The following is a 12964-nucleotide window of genomic DNA, read 5'->3' as shown; positions in this document are numbered from 1 at the left end:
CAGGTTGTCTACAGGCTCCCAGGTCATTCCCTTCCCTCCCTCAATGAATTTGATAGCTGGCATGCAGTTCTTCCTTCCTTCCCAACTCCTGCCCTCATACTAAGGGACTTCAACATACCTATTGATTCTCCTTCAAATACCCTAACCAGTCAGCTCCTCAACCTGCTCACTTCTCATGAGCTATCCCTCCACCCCACCTGGGCCACACACAAGGATGGTCACACCTTTGATCTTACCATCACCCATAGATGTACCGATTCCACGTACAGGAATTCTGAAATCCACTTTTCCAACCATCATCTATTTTGCTTTTCACCCTTCCTCCACCTTCCCTTACATAACCCTACTTTTCATCCTCACTATGACCTGTAATCCCTTGACCCCTCAATTTTCTCCTGAGACACCTTCCCTGCATTAGTCATTGTCTCTTCTCCCCATCTTGACTCCTTGGTGAATCAATTCAACTCTATACTGTTCTCCTTTCTTGAATCCCTAACCCCCCACCCCTGCCGCCTTGTCATATTTCAAATCATGCCCAGTCAAGCCTTGGCTCGCTCTCGCCATTCATTGCCTTCACTACTGCACACATGCTGATGAATGAAGGTGGAGAAAATCTGACTGGGTCCACTACAGATTTATGTTATGTAACCTCAGCTGGGCCCTCCCTGCTGCCAGGCAATTCTACTATACTGCCCTTAAATGATCAGAAGTAAAGAGTTGTAATTAATTATTGTCTCCCTTCAGAGTTACTAATGATCTCTTAATTGCTAACTGGCCTTTTCTTAGGCTCCTATCTCCCCGACCCCTCTGCAGTTCATTGATCACACTCTCCTCATTAATACTCCTCTCTCCTGGTTTTCCCCCTCCCTCTCAGACCACCCCTCAGTCTCCTTTGCTGGATCTTCTTCCAGATCATGCCTTCTAACCACAGGTGTCCTTTAAGATTCTGTCCTGGCCCTCTTCTCTTCTCTATACAGTACTACGTCACTTGGTGATCTCATCAGCTCCCATGGGTTTAATGACCAGCCATATCTATGCTGATGATTCTCAAATCAACCCATTTTGCCCCAGTCTCTCTGCTGACCTCCAATCTCATCTCTCCAACTACTTTTCAGAATTGAATGTCCAATAGACATCTTAAACTCAATAGACTCATTATCTTTCCCCCAAACCCTCCCCTCTTCCTGCGTTCCATATTACTGTAGAGGGCGACACCATCTTCCCAGTCCCTCAGACTCACAACCTAGGAATCATCCTGGACTCATCACTCTCACCCGCCATATCCAGTCCTGTGCCAAGGCTTGTCAATTCTGTCTTTGTGCCAAAGGCCCCTTCTCTTCTCTGACACTGCCCTCCTCCCCGCAGACCCTCATCCCTTCGCACTTGATTTTTGCAGTAACCTGTGTGGGAGTCTGTCCCCCTCTAATCTGTCTGCACTCCAATCCAAACTCCATTCAACCACTAAAGTAATTTTCCAAAAATGCAGGTATGATCATGTCACACACACCCCCAATAAACTCCGGTGGCTTCCTATTGACTCCAGAAGGAAATACAAAATGCTTTTGTTTGGCGTGCAAGGCCCTTCATCACCTTTCCAATCATGGGCCCCTTCCTACCTTTCCAATACTTTTGGATCCACCAGCCTCCTGGCTGTTCTAAGGACAAGACACTCCATCTCTTGGCTGCAGGCATTCTCTCTGGTTGTCTCCTATGCCTAGAATGTTCTCCTTCTGCTCCAAGCACCCACCTCCCTGGCTTCCTTTAGTCCCAACTGAAAATGCCACCTTCCACGGGAAACCGTCCCCAACCCCTCTGAATCCAAATGCCTTCCCTGCGATAATTATTTCCTTCTTATCCTGTATATAGTTTGCTTTGTATTTATCTGCTTATGTGTTGTCTACCCCATTAGACTGTGAGTTCCTTGAGGGTAGGAACTGTCTTTTTCTTCTTTTCATATCCCCAGGCACAGTGCCTGGCCTATAGTGGGTGCTTAGTAAAGGATTATTGATTAATTGATTTTCCCTGACATTCCATCTCCCCCCTCCTTCCTCCTGCACAGGCTGTCCCCCATGCCTTTTGGAATCCTTTACTTCCTACGAGGCTCCTGGGTAAAGTCATTCATACTGTCTTCCTTCTTAAATTTTCCTGTACATACTTAACATGGTTATGGGTTGTGTCCCCCAAAAGAAGATAAGCTCCTTGAGGACAGAGACTGTTAGTCCCACTGACTTTAATCCTCAGTCTTAGTATGGTGTCTTTAAAAGAGTAGGTATTTTGCGGCAGCTAGATGGCACAGTGGATAGAGCACCAGGCCTGGAGTCAGGAGAACCTGAGTTCAAATCTGACCTCAGAGCAGACACTTGACACTTACTAGCTGTGTGACCCTGGACAAGTCACTTAACCCCAATTGCCTCACCAAAAAAAAAAAAGTTTTATCAGATTGGCCAACATGACAAAACAGGAAAATGATAAATGCTGGAGAAGATGTAGGAAAATTGGAACACTAATGCATTGTTGGTGGAGTTGTGAAATGATCTAACCATTTTGGAGAACAATTTGGAACTATGCCCAAAGGGCTATCAAAATGTGCATACCCTTTTGACCCAGCAATAGCACTTCTAGGGCTATATCCCAAACAGATCATACAAATGGGAAAAGGACCCACATGTACAAAAATATTTATAGCAGCTCTTTTTGTGGTGGCAAAGAATTGGAAATTGAGAGGATGCCCATCAATTGGGGAATGGCTGAGCAAGTTGTGGTATATGAATTTAATGGAATGCTATTGTGCTATAAGAAATGATGAGCAGGCAGACTTCAGGAAAACCTGGAAAGACTTGTATGGTCTGATGCTGAGTGAAGTAAGCAGAACCAAGAGAATGTTGTACACAATTAACAGCCATGTTGTGAGATGACTAATATTGATAAACTTAACCCTTCTCAGCAATACAAGGATCTAAGACATCCCCAGAGGCCTTGTGGTGGAAAATGCTATCCATGAAGAAGAAAGAACTATGGAGTTTGAATTGCTGTCTTTTTTTTCTCTTCTGTTGAGTTTTGTTTCATCTTTCTGATGGTTCCTCCTATTGGTCTTAATTTTTACTTACAACATCACTAATGTGAAGATATGTTTAATAGGAATGTAAATGTATAGCCTATATCAGATTGTGCACCATCTTGGGGAAGGTGGTGGGGAGGAAGGAGGAGAAAAATTTTCAACTCAAAAGCATATGGAAGTGATTGTTGATAAATCAAAATAAATTAAGAAAAAAAGAGAAGAGTAGGTATTTTGAAACATTTCAGTCAGTTGATCAATAGAACAGGTACTGTGCTGAGTGCTGAAAATATTTCTTATTGATCATAGTTCTGGAGCCAGCAGGGACCCCAGAGGCCACAGAATCCAACCCTCCATTTTACAGATGAGGAGATAGAAGCCCAGGGGAGTGAAATGACCTGCCTGAGGTCACATTAGCAGTGCCAGAAGAAGGATTCAGACCTGTGTTCTACTGATCTCAGAGCCAGAGCTCCAAACTGTCCCCCAGGCCCCCTTTGTTAATTGCCCACTAGGCACCTCGGTGTGGAAGACACAAATGCAAATCTGAAGCACCTCCTGTCCTTAAGGAGCAGGAATTCTCCCAGAGCCATGGTGGGCCCTTTTTGTCCCCCAACTAGAGTAATGGACCTGATGGTAGAAACTCAAGGGGAACAGAGGAAGGAGACCCAGACAATGTTTTTTGTCCTGAGGTGAGGGGGAAAGGGCTTTGGAGATCTGGATCCAGTTCTGGGCATGAAAGAGACCGAAGCCCAATGATGGGTACTGAAGCGGGACAGAAAAGAATGAGGTTTGGGGCCTACCTATGCTGGGCACTGGAGAGGGACAGAAAGAATCAGGCAGATCCTTGACTGGGCACCAAGGGTGGGGTGGGAGGGAAGGAAGGAAATGGAGATCCACTGGGCTCTGAGGGCACAGAGAGATCCATGACTGGGGCACTGAGCTGGATAACAAAGGGGGAAGGGCTGAGGAACTTGGGAGCCACCAACAGGGTGCAAGCTGGCTATGCGAGCTGATTTGGAAGACCTGGATGGGGTGAATGGAAGTGGGCACTGGTGATGACACCTTGAAAGGCCCATTGAGATTAACCCAATACCCTCATTTTACAAGTGAAGAAAATGAGACCCAGTGTGTCTCAGTGGTTTGCCTATGCTCAAAAAATTAGTAGCAGACCCAGCACTGAAACACATGTCCTCTGCCTCCAAATCCCATTGTGTCTACCCTGGAGCACTCTGAAGAATCCCATTACCTTGTAGAGGCCCTGCCAGTGAGGTGTGAGAGCCACTTGATGGTGAAACTTCTTTTGCTAGGAAGGAACAGTGTATCTCAATAGATGGGCTTCCAGGAGGAGGTGAAATTGGAGTTGAGCCTTTATGGTTGGACAGAAACCAAAAAACAGCTCCAGACACATGTAAAATAAAGTCTTCTTTTTTATTTCAAATCTGAGTTAGTGGTGCTGGTTCTAAGCACAAGGAGCTCTGGACCCAGGGCAGCTGGGCCAAGAAATGGGCCAAGGGGAGGTTCTCCATGGTAGCTGCTCCTAGGAGGGCCCTGAGCTTCCTGGCTTTCATCCTGGCTGGGATCCCTGGGCCTGAGCCTTGAATGTTGGTTAGAGAGGACAGGGAACTATCTTCTGGTCATTTCCCCAGGGTAGAAAGAATGACTCGGCCTCTCCTGAGCCAGGCAGAGTGTGGCAGTGTTAGTCATCATAGCTAGAAGAATCCTGGCAGGGAAGGGGAAATTTCTCTGGTGAGTGGGTGGTTCCTAGGGATGAAAAGAGACCACAGAGATAGCGTAAGGTTTGAGACATAGACAGTGATATGGATGGTGGACAGCAAACTCAAGAGACAGAAGGATGGGAGGAAAGGCCAAGAGACTGAGCATTGAACAGATACAGAGTAATAGAAAGAGAGACTAAGGATTGGACAGAGTGGCTAGAGAGAGACGGGGAATGGAGAAGCTGATGGAGAAAGAGATAGACAAGATTTAGGGACAGAAGATAAACAGAGAGGCTAAGTGACAGAAGGATTCACAGAGAGACTGCATACAATATGAGAGAAGCAATCCAGGGCTGACTGGGACAGGAGGCACAGGAGAAGGGAAAGTGCCACAGCTGGGGCTCACCAGAGGTGGGGGTAGCAGACCCAGCCCAAGGGGGGAGTCTCAGATGGACGACTGCCATTGGACAAAGCGTTTGGATTCCTGTTGGCCCAGAGAAGGGGATGAAAGAGTTAATAAAGCATTTCAGGAGATGCTCTCCCCTACCCCATAGTAAGAAGTCCAGCCCCTGGCCCCTGGCCCATAGGGACTCAAGCAAGGATGTAGCCCTCAATCTCTGCCCCCTCAGAAACATAGACATGCATCTGATTCCCCATCTTCCCCCTTCTCCCCCACAGTGCATGCCCGCCTGGGAACCCCACATGCCTGAGGGTTGAAGGGATCATCATCTTCTGGGTCGTCGTAGTCATCGCTGGGGGGAGCGGGGCACAGAGCTGGGAAGGTGGCAGGAGGGGAAGTTCCCTCCCCTTCTGATAGATGGGGACCCCCAGAATACTGTGTTCCCCTCCCAGACCCCTGTGCATCCTCCACCTCACTGCCTGGCAATCTGAGGAGTCCTATACACCCTATAATCTTCCCCTTCCTCTTTTAGGGGAACCTCCCGAAACAGGCCCCTTTAGCACCTTGTAGAGAATGGTTGGGGCTCTGTCCATGGTCCTGCATTTGGGGAACCTACCCAACTCAGCCACCCTCTCCCAGTCTCCCACTTCCAGCTGCTTACCTGGGTGGGAAGTGGGCCCAGGCACCAGGCAGGCTGCACAAAGCCGTGGCCAGAGCCAAGGCGGACAGCAGGGAGAAGAGGAGCAGGAAGAGGAGGCCCTCCATGGAGTCCTCACACAAGCCCCGCAATGCTGCCCCATAGTCCTGGGGGCAGGGGGCCAGAGTGGGCATCAGCAGGGTTGACGCCTCTCAACCCCCCCACCCACTTCTCAACTGGCTGCTTGATTTCTCTCACCCCAGCAAAGGGAGTCAGGCAGAGCAATCGTTATGAGATGTTAATTGAGAGACCCACATTCGAGTCCCTGTCTGACTCTTGACTCACTGTTTGACCTTGTTAAGGCCCTCAGTTTCCTCATTTGTACAATGAGAATCTCCAAGGGCTCATCTGACATTTTATGATTCCTAGTATTTACTGAGTCCAGGAGAAGTCAGAGTAGGGGAGAGATCACATACATCTCATGGCAGAAGTCCAGGAAGGCTTCCTAGGGAGTGGGTCACCTGAATTGGGCAGGGGAAGATTTGGAGCTGAAGGGAGGGGAGAAGAACAGTCACAAGGAAGTAGAAGGGGCGGCCAGTCTGCATGGTGAAGAAGGGGGCTTCACGGAGAAAAGGATGGAGAGGAAGGCAGGGGCTAGACTGAGGTGACCTCAAAGGATGGGTGATGGAGGCAGAAGTGATCCTGCTTGGGGGAGAGGTGAGGGAGATGTAGGAAACACCTCTGGGCCCAGGGCAGGAGAGATGGGTTTGAAAGAAACTGAGCCCAGGGGCTTCCAGAGAACCCAGGCAGGGGAGGGAGGAGCTGGAAAAGGAATGAAGCAGAAGGTTTGGTCACCTTGTGCAACCCTCGGCAGTGTAACAGCGCCACCAGCTGGTGGAAGTTCCCCTCCGTCACATTCAGCATCTCTTCCAGGGCCAACAGCGGCTTCTGCCTCCAGTCCAGAAGGGGTTAATGTCCAATCTCGAGGGCCCTGCCCTTTCCCACAGACCCCTTCCCAATTAAGCCCCACCCCCAGAAGGGTTCCCACTGACCTGGGCTGCCGGGAACTGGGGAACTGCCTCTCGTTCCAGGCCCTGGAGCTGGGAGTAGATGCTAGCCAGAGATCTCTGGGACAAGGTCAGCCTCTAGGGGAGGTGGTGAGTGTGGGTAGGAGGGAAGGAGGGAGGGAGGCCAACACCTGGGTCTTCTCACCCACTCAGAAGCCTCCACTTCAAGACCCAGAAATCACAGTCCCAGTCCCCCACTCTCAGAGACAACATTAGGAACTTGGAAAACTGAATCCTTATTCCCTTTTACTCTGGGGACCCAGGTGTCCAGGCCCCACTGCCTTATAACTCTAGGGACCTGAGGAAATCATAGAAATTTCAGAAATTACAACTCCTATGAGGCCTTGGGGTAGAAGAGCTTGGTCTAACTCAGACCCACAATAGCCAAGCCACCCTAGGGGCTTCTAAAAGATGCATATGTCACCTCCCAAATTGGGGGAGGTGGAGGGGAAACCCAGGAAGGAAAAGAGACATGATGGTCTCCTAATCTTGCTCTTCTTAGAGGCTTCAGACCCCACATTCACACTGCCTCTAGGACTCACCTCTTGGAAGGGATTGGAAACCACCTGGTTGCAGAGGAAGTAATAGTGGAGGATTTCTGTAGAGGAGGAGGAGGAAGAAAAAGGAAGACAGAGGAGGAAGACAGACAGAGACAAAAATGGAAACAAAGAGACAGAGACAGAGAACACCCAGTGAGCTTGGGGGCAGAGTGCACCCAGCAGCTGACACTCATCCCTAAAGTTGCCCTCTTCTTACCTGGATTTAGGCCAGTTTCTTCCCTAGTCAGGTTCAAGACATAGGGATCAGGACTGGAGCAAAAATCACTGAGACCCTGAGAAAGGGTGGGGAAGGAAAAGAAGGGAGTTGCTCGGACCCAAACTCAAGAGGCTGGACTCCCAGCCGCACCCCCCCTTTCTGTGAACCCCCCTCACTCCCCCCCAGTCTCAGATACTCACCACAGCAGCAGCTGCCTCTAGCCCCATGGATCCCCAGCTCAGCACGAGAACCAGCAGGCTCATGACTGTCATGCTAGTGTGAAAAGGAAATATTCATCCCTATTTTCTTACCAATCTCCTTCCTTACCCCAAAGTCCTGATGAAATCCTCTCCAAAGCAGTTCACCACCTAGAGCTACCTATGCCTGTGGACAGCTCCGTGGTGCTGAAGGTGCCAGTTGCTGGGTATCCCCTAAGTATCCTCTGAGCCGCTTTCCTGGACAGCTCCGTGGTGCTGAATGCTTTACTCCTAAGCCCTCCCTCCCTGCAGCAGAGAACCCTTCACATCTCTGAATAGGCAGAAGAATTTTCAGTGCTTAGCACAATGTCTGGCACGTAGTAGGTGCTTAATAAATGTTTATTGATTGATTGAATTTAAGGAACCTTTGCTGAGGGCCTTCACAGTGAGTTCTCTGGACTCAAGCCCTACCTGGGTTAGGGTTAGCTACCTGGTGCTGAAGGTGTCAGGGGATTGGTGAGAGATTCGCTAAGGTCCCGCTTTGGGGCCCCAATCTGTGGAAAGCTCCATGGTGATAAGGGGGTCAGTTTAAGGACGTAGCCCTCATGTAATGAGAGATGCCAAGAAGGAGATCCAAGCTCTGGCTATGGAGATAGCAGATGAAGTGAGAGGGGTTGGCAAACTCACACAATCACAAGCCATTTGCTTTGCTTAGCAAGCCCAAGGAGAGTAAAGAGGCAGACAAGGAGATCAAGGAGCAGGAGGAGAATGTATGCCAACCACCTAAGGAGGAGGACATGGGAGGGAAAGGTCAGGACAAATCTGGGTTTGAATCCCAGATTTGTCCCAACTTCCTGTGTGCCCTGGGGCAGATCACTGCCCCTCTCTGGGCATTATGCTCCCCATAAATCCAATGGATGTCTCCCACCTGTGACCCTGGTGACCCCACCTTGGCCCACCTGTACTCCTCCACAAAGGAGACACTTTCAGCCACCCGAATTGGGCTCAGGGGCACACCCCTCCAGAAAGCCAGTTCCCCCAGCTGCTGGGCCACAGCTTCAGCCTGCCTCCGGGCACCCCGGGCAGCTGCCACCAGCTCTGTCCTTGGGGCCATCACTTCCTCCAGAGTTGTCAGCTCAGACCTAACTGCTGAGCCCAGGCGTTCCACTGTTTCTGAAACCTGGGGCACAGAAGACACAGCCAGCAGAGGAGATTAGTGTCTGGGTCTCAGAATGAGCAGGAAGGACACTTATCTGGGACAACTACAGATGTCTGGGAATGAGTAGAGTCTTTGGCTAAATAAAATGGTCTCTATGGAAGGCTCTGAGGAGAAGCAGATTGGGTGCGATGGCTAGCTTGAGTGGAAACAGGCTGTGGCTGGACATTCCAGCCCCTTTGGCTGGGTCTGGGGAGTGAGGAGGATAGCCTCTGTGGCTGGTTCTGGGGTTCCCCCCAAAAAAACATATGTCAGGATGAGGATGCCCTCACCAGCCGGTCGATAGAGCTGAGCGTATGGTTGGCATGCAGGAGGGAGAAGCTGAGCTGGGACACCCCATCACTGGTCTCACTGTTGCCATAGAAACCGAGCCCGATACCAGCGCTGGGAGGGGAGGGATTGGGTAGAGGATGGTTCAGCTCATCTCCCAAGGCCTTCCCATCCTCTCCACCCCCTCTTCTCTACTTCCAGTGGTACAGCCCGTGGGAACCTGCCTCCCTCGGCCTGGGTTGCTGAGGCAACGGGAAGGGCTCATTCCCCCTGCCTGGGCTGTGGAAGAGAGGAGGAGAGGTGGGAACACGATGAACTCATTGTGATGCAAATGAAGGGGTTAACCCCTGGAAGCCCAGCAAGCCTCCAACAGCTCTGAAGCTGTTCTGAAGCCCCGCCCCTCAGGGAAGAAGGCTGCCAGGACAGCCCTGCCCCCTGCAGACCAGGCATGACCTCTGCCCCAGCCTCCTCCTTCTAGAGGACCCAGGCTGGCCTTTTGCCAGAGGCCCAGACCCCTTAGGGGACCCAGGCGGCTGGTGCCCCCAGTCAGGGAGAGACACAGAGCCCTCATTGTGAACTGGACTCATTCCCTCCTTTCCCAGGGTCCAGCCCCCTTCAATTCCCCAGAGTCCATTGTCCTCATCCCATTCCATACAAAGGTCCCTTGTTCATTCTCATTCCCCCCACCCCACCCCAGGCTGTGCCACTGTCTCTCAGGGTCTTTGTCCTCCTGGCCCCCAACCCCTTCCAAAGGATGGCACTCTGGTATCTGGGGCCCTATCACCTCTTCTGCCCCAAAAGAAGCTGGTTCTGAGCTGAGGGGGTTGGAGAAGGCCTCTAAGACCCTGCTCAGGAGGCCTGAAAGAGCTCTTCTGTGTTTAGTGATGGGCATGGGAGAAGCCCTCAAAACTCTGTTATGGGCCTGGGGAATCCTTCAAGGCTTTGTTATGTAGGGGATGAGGAGGTCTTCAAGGCCTTCCTCTAAGGCTCTGTTGGGGAGCTGAGGAAGGCTCTTGAGGCTCTCTTGTGGAGGCTGGAAGAAAAAGGCTGTTATAGGGAGAGGTGGGAAGCCTTCCAGGCTCTGCCAGGGGCAGGGGGGAGGGGGCTGGGAGAGCCCTTCATGGCCCCATTCCTGGAGTCCCTGGCCCCTCCCCACCCACAGGGTCCCAGGTACCAGCCGAGAAGAAGGGCAGCCACACAGCTCCAGGTGACACAGCCTCCTCCATCTGGAGAGCCAGAGGCCTCGGGAGGACCAGACTTGGGCCTGCGGCAGCGACAGCATGATCGCAGCAGATAGAGTCCCAGAACAAGCAGGTTCACAGCCAGGCCCAGCCCAGCCAAAGCTGCCACCAGCAGCAAGGCCTGAGAAGAGGGAGGAGGGAGGAGAGAGGGTCCACGGAGCTCAGGGGTGGACCCACAGCAGACCGGTAGCCCTCGTTGTCCCCATCTGGAAAATGGGTGGGGGGTGACTTCATGGAAGTAGGAGCCTGTGCTGGATTTTGTGTCTGTGTACCTGTGACCCTGGATGGGCAGCGGGCAGTGAAGCTCCAGGTGTGACCCTCCCTCCCTGTGAGAGTGTGTGTGAGTCTGTGTGTGAGCCCTGGGAGTTTCTGTCCACCTGAGTATCCTCCTCTGGCAGATAGGTGAGACATCACCCATCTCTTGGTTTCCTGGAACCATAAGACTTGGCCAGTTATAGGGACAGGTGTGGGACCTGCTGCCCTGTGACTGAGCTTTAGAATGGGAGGACTGAGGAAGCATACATTTGTGTCCCATTGTTTCAAATTGTGACTTGCCTTGAGTCACTGGCTCTGTGTGTGTGTGCATCTGTGTGTGAATCTCCATGTGTGAGTGTGAAACTGAGTGTAACCACATAGATGGCTGTGTGTGTGGCTGTGAGACTGTGTGTGTCCAGGTGTGAAGTGTGTGTGTGTGTGTGTGTGTGTGTGTGGCTATGATCATGATCATTGCTGGCTGGGAGCCTGGCCCTGTGAAGATCCCTCTGTGTATGGCTGTGTCTATATGTGTCTGCATGCAAGTGTGTGACAGCCTGGTGGTGGGGGCCTCCCAGCTCTTCAGTTTCTTTTACTGTGACCTAAATAGTTCAGCATTCACTGCCTAGCTCCCCCTTCTCTGGAGCCCCTGGGGGCCCTTGAGCCAACCAGACTAGCCTCGGCCACCCTCCCAATTAGCCTGGACTAATTAACGAGCCTCAGAGGACCCACTAGCTCCTGCTATCATGACCCTCCCCTAGCTCCCCCCAGACATATATCCAGGTCTCCCACATCCACCCAGAAAAATCCCAGTGCTTCCATTTCTACCTTCCCTCCCCCAAGGGACCCAGGTTTCTGCCTCCTAGCCTTTTCTATGCCACGAGGCACCATGGTGCCTGATCTCCCAGTCCCCTTGTCTCAGGGACCAAAATGCCCCCTCCCCTAGGCTCAGCCCCATCTGAGATTAGGCATGCCCTCCTTCAGTCCCTCGGGGACCCAGGTATCCCCTCTCAGCTCCTCCCCCCCTCAGAAAGACCCCTCAGGTCCCCCAGTCCTGCCCCCTCCAGGACCCCTGTGTCCTCCACACCTGCTGGTAGTCCTGTTCCTGGGGGGCAAAGGTGCTGGCCACAGGTCGGAGCTGAAAGTTGGTGTGGGGTACCTGGTGGAGCAAGTGGACCCAGCCTGAGGGCCGGAAGCCCGGGGGTGGCCCCCCCATGGCCTCCTGGCCCCCAGAACTGCTCCGGGCGGGATGTGCTGTGGAGCTGAGGAGATGGCCCTGGAGGAGAAGGCAGAGAAGGCAGAGGAGGAGGAGGAGGAGGAGGAGGAGAAAACAGAGCAAGGGTTGGGGCGAGATTTGGGGAGTGGGAGGTGCCAGCTCTTGGGTGGGAGGGGCCAGGGCTCCCCCTGGTGGCCACCGGAGGTTTCACACCTAGCTGGAGTGACCAACAGAGAACCAGGAAGGCCTGGCTCCCCAAAATCCTAGGGGAGAGACAGAGGCTGGGGCAAGGGGGAATCATGCTACCAGAGGAGAGATTTGAGACCTCAGAAAGTGTTCTGTTCCGAGGAAGAGGGAGATTAGGCAGAGATGGGGGGTCCCTTCTAAGAATACCCCGTTCATAAGATCATAGACCCCACTCATGGGCTCACTGGGGGGATACTGCCCTTAGGGGAACAGAGACCTAGCTCCAGGAGGGGGCTTCCTCCCCCTGGAGAAGGGACAGGGGAAAAAGCAGATACGAACTTAGGGGAGATCCCACCCAGGGAGGAGGTAGATAAAGCCTCAGACGGCAAGTTTTCAAGCCGGGGGAGACCTTCAAGGCTCTGTTACGGGCCAACTCGGAGAGATTTTCAAGGTCCCGTTATGGGGGAGAGAGAGAGTCCTTCAAGACTCTGTTATGAGGATGGGCAAGGCCTTCAGTGCTTCTGCTCTGGGGAGGAGGGAGCAGCCCAGTTCCCCTCCCAGCCCCCTCCCCTTCTCCCCTTCCCCCCTTCCTCCACACAGACTCCAGATTATTTATTTTTGGGTGGGGTATCACAGAGTATGCAAAAGAAAGGTGGCCTTTGACACTCTGAGGGAGGAGCTCAGTGGGGGGGAGGAGTCCCTGGTTGGGGGGGGTGGAGACCAAGGAAGGAGGATGAAGGGCGGACTAGAGAATCC

At 52.2% G+C, this 12964-nt stretch overlaps 1 protein-coding gene across 4 annotated transcripts; it reads right to left on the bottom strand.

The window, feature by feature from the left end:
* Positions 1-4464: 4464 nt before the first annotated feature.
* On the bottom strand, positions 4465-12121 carry TTYH1 (tweety family member 1). 4 transcript variants are annotated; one of them, XM_021004153.2, is made up of 14 exons: positions 11894-12121; positions 10488-10675; positions 9316-9427; positions 8787-9007; positions 8515-8610; positions 7831-7903; positions 7631-7706; positions 7417-7472; positions 6860-6952; positions 6663-6755; positions 5832-5974; positions 5477-5522; positions 5177-5254; positions 4687-4775 (listed from the first exon to the last, which is right to left on the bottom strand). In XM_021004153.2, the coding sequence occupies exons 1-13, from the start codon at positions 12020-12022 to the stop codon at positions 5216-5218; spliced, it is 1365 nt and encodes a 454-aa protein (XP_020859812.1). In that variant the 5' UTR covers positions 12023-12121; the 3' UTR covers positions 4687-4775; positions 5177-5215. The 4 variants fall into 4 exon arrangements, with proteins under 4 accessions (XP_020859809.1, XP_020859810.1, XP_020859812.1 ...); XM_021004152.2 differs by having other exon boundaries at positions 4727-4816; positions 11894-12120; XM_021004150.2 differs by lacking the exon at positions 5477-5522 and having other exon boundaries at positions 4465-4775.
* Between the last annotated feature and the right edge of the window lie 843 nt (positions 12122-12964).

The sequence above is a fragment of the Phascolarctos cinereus genome, unplaced genomic scaffold (genome assembly GCF_003287225.1).
Source record: "Phascolarctos cinereus isolate Bilbo 61053 unplaced genomic scaffold, phaCin_HiC Scaffold_726;HRSCAF=1367, whole genome shotgun sequence".
Lineage (NCBI taxonomy): Eukaryota > Metazoa > Chordata > Mammalia > Diprotodontia > Phascolarctidae > Phascolarctos > Phascolarctos cinereus.
This window is presented reverse-complemented; position numbering and strand designations above follow the sequence as displayed.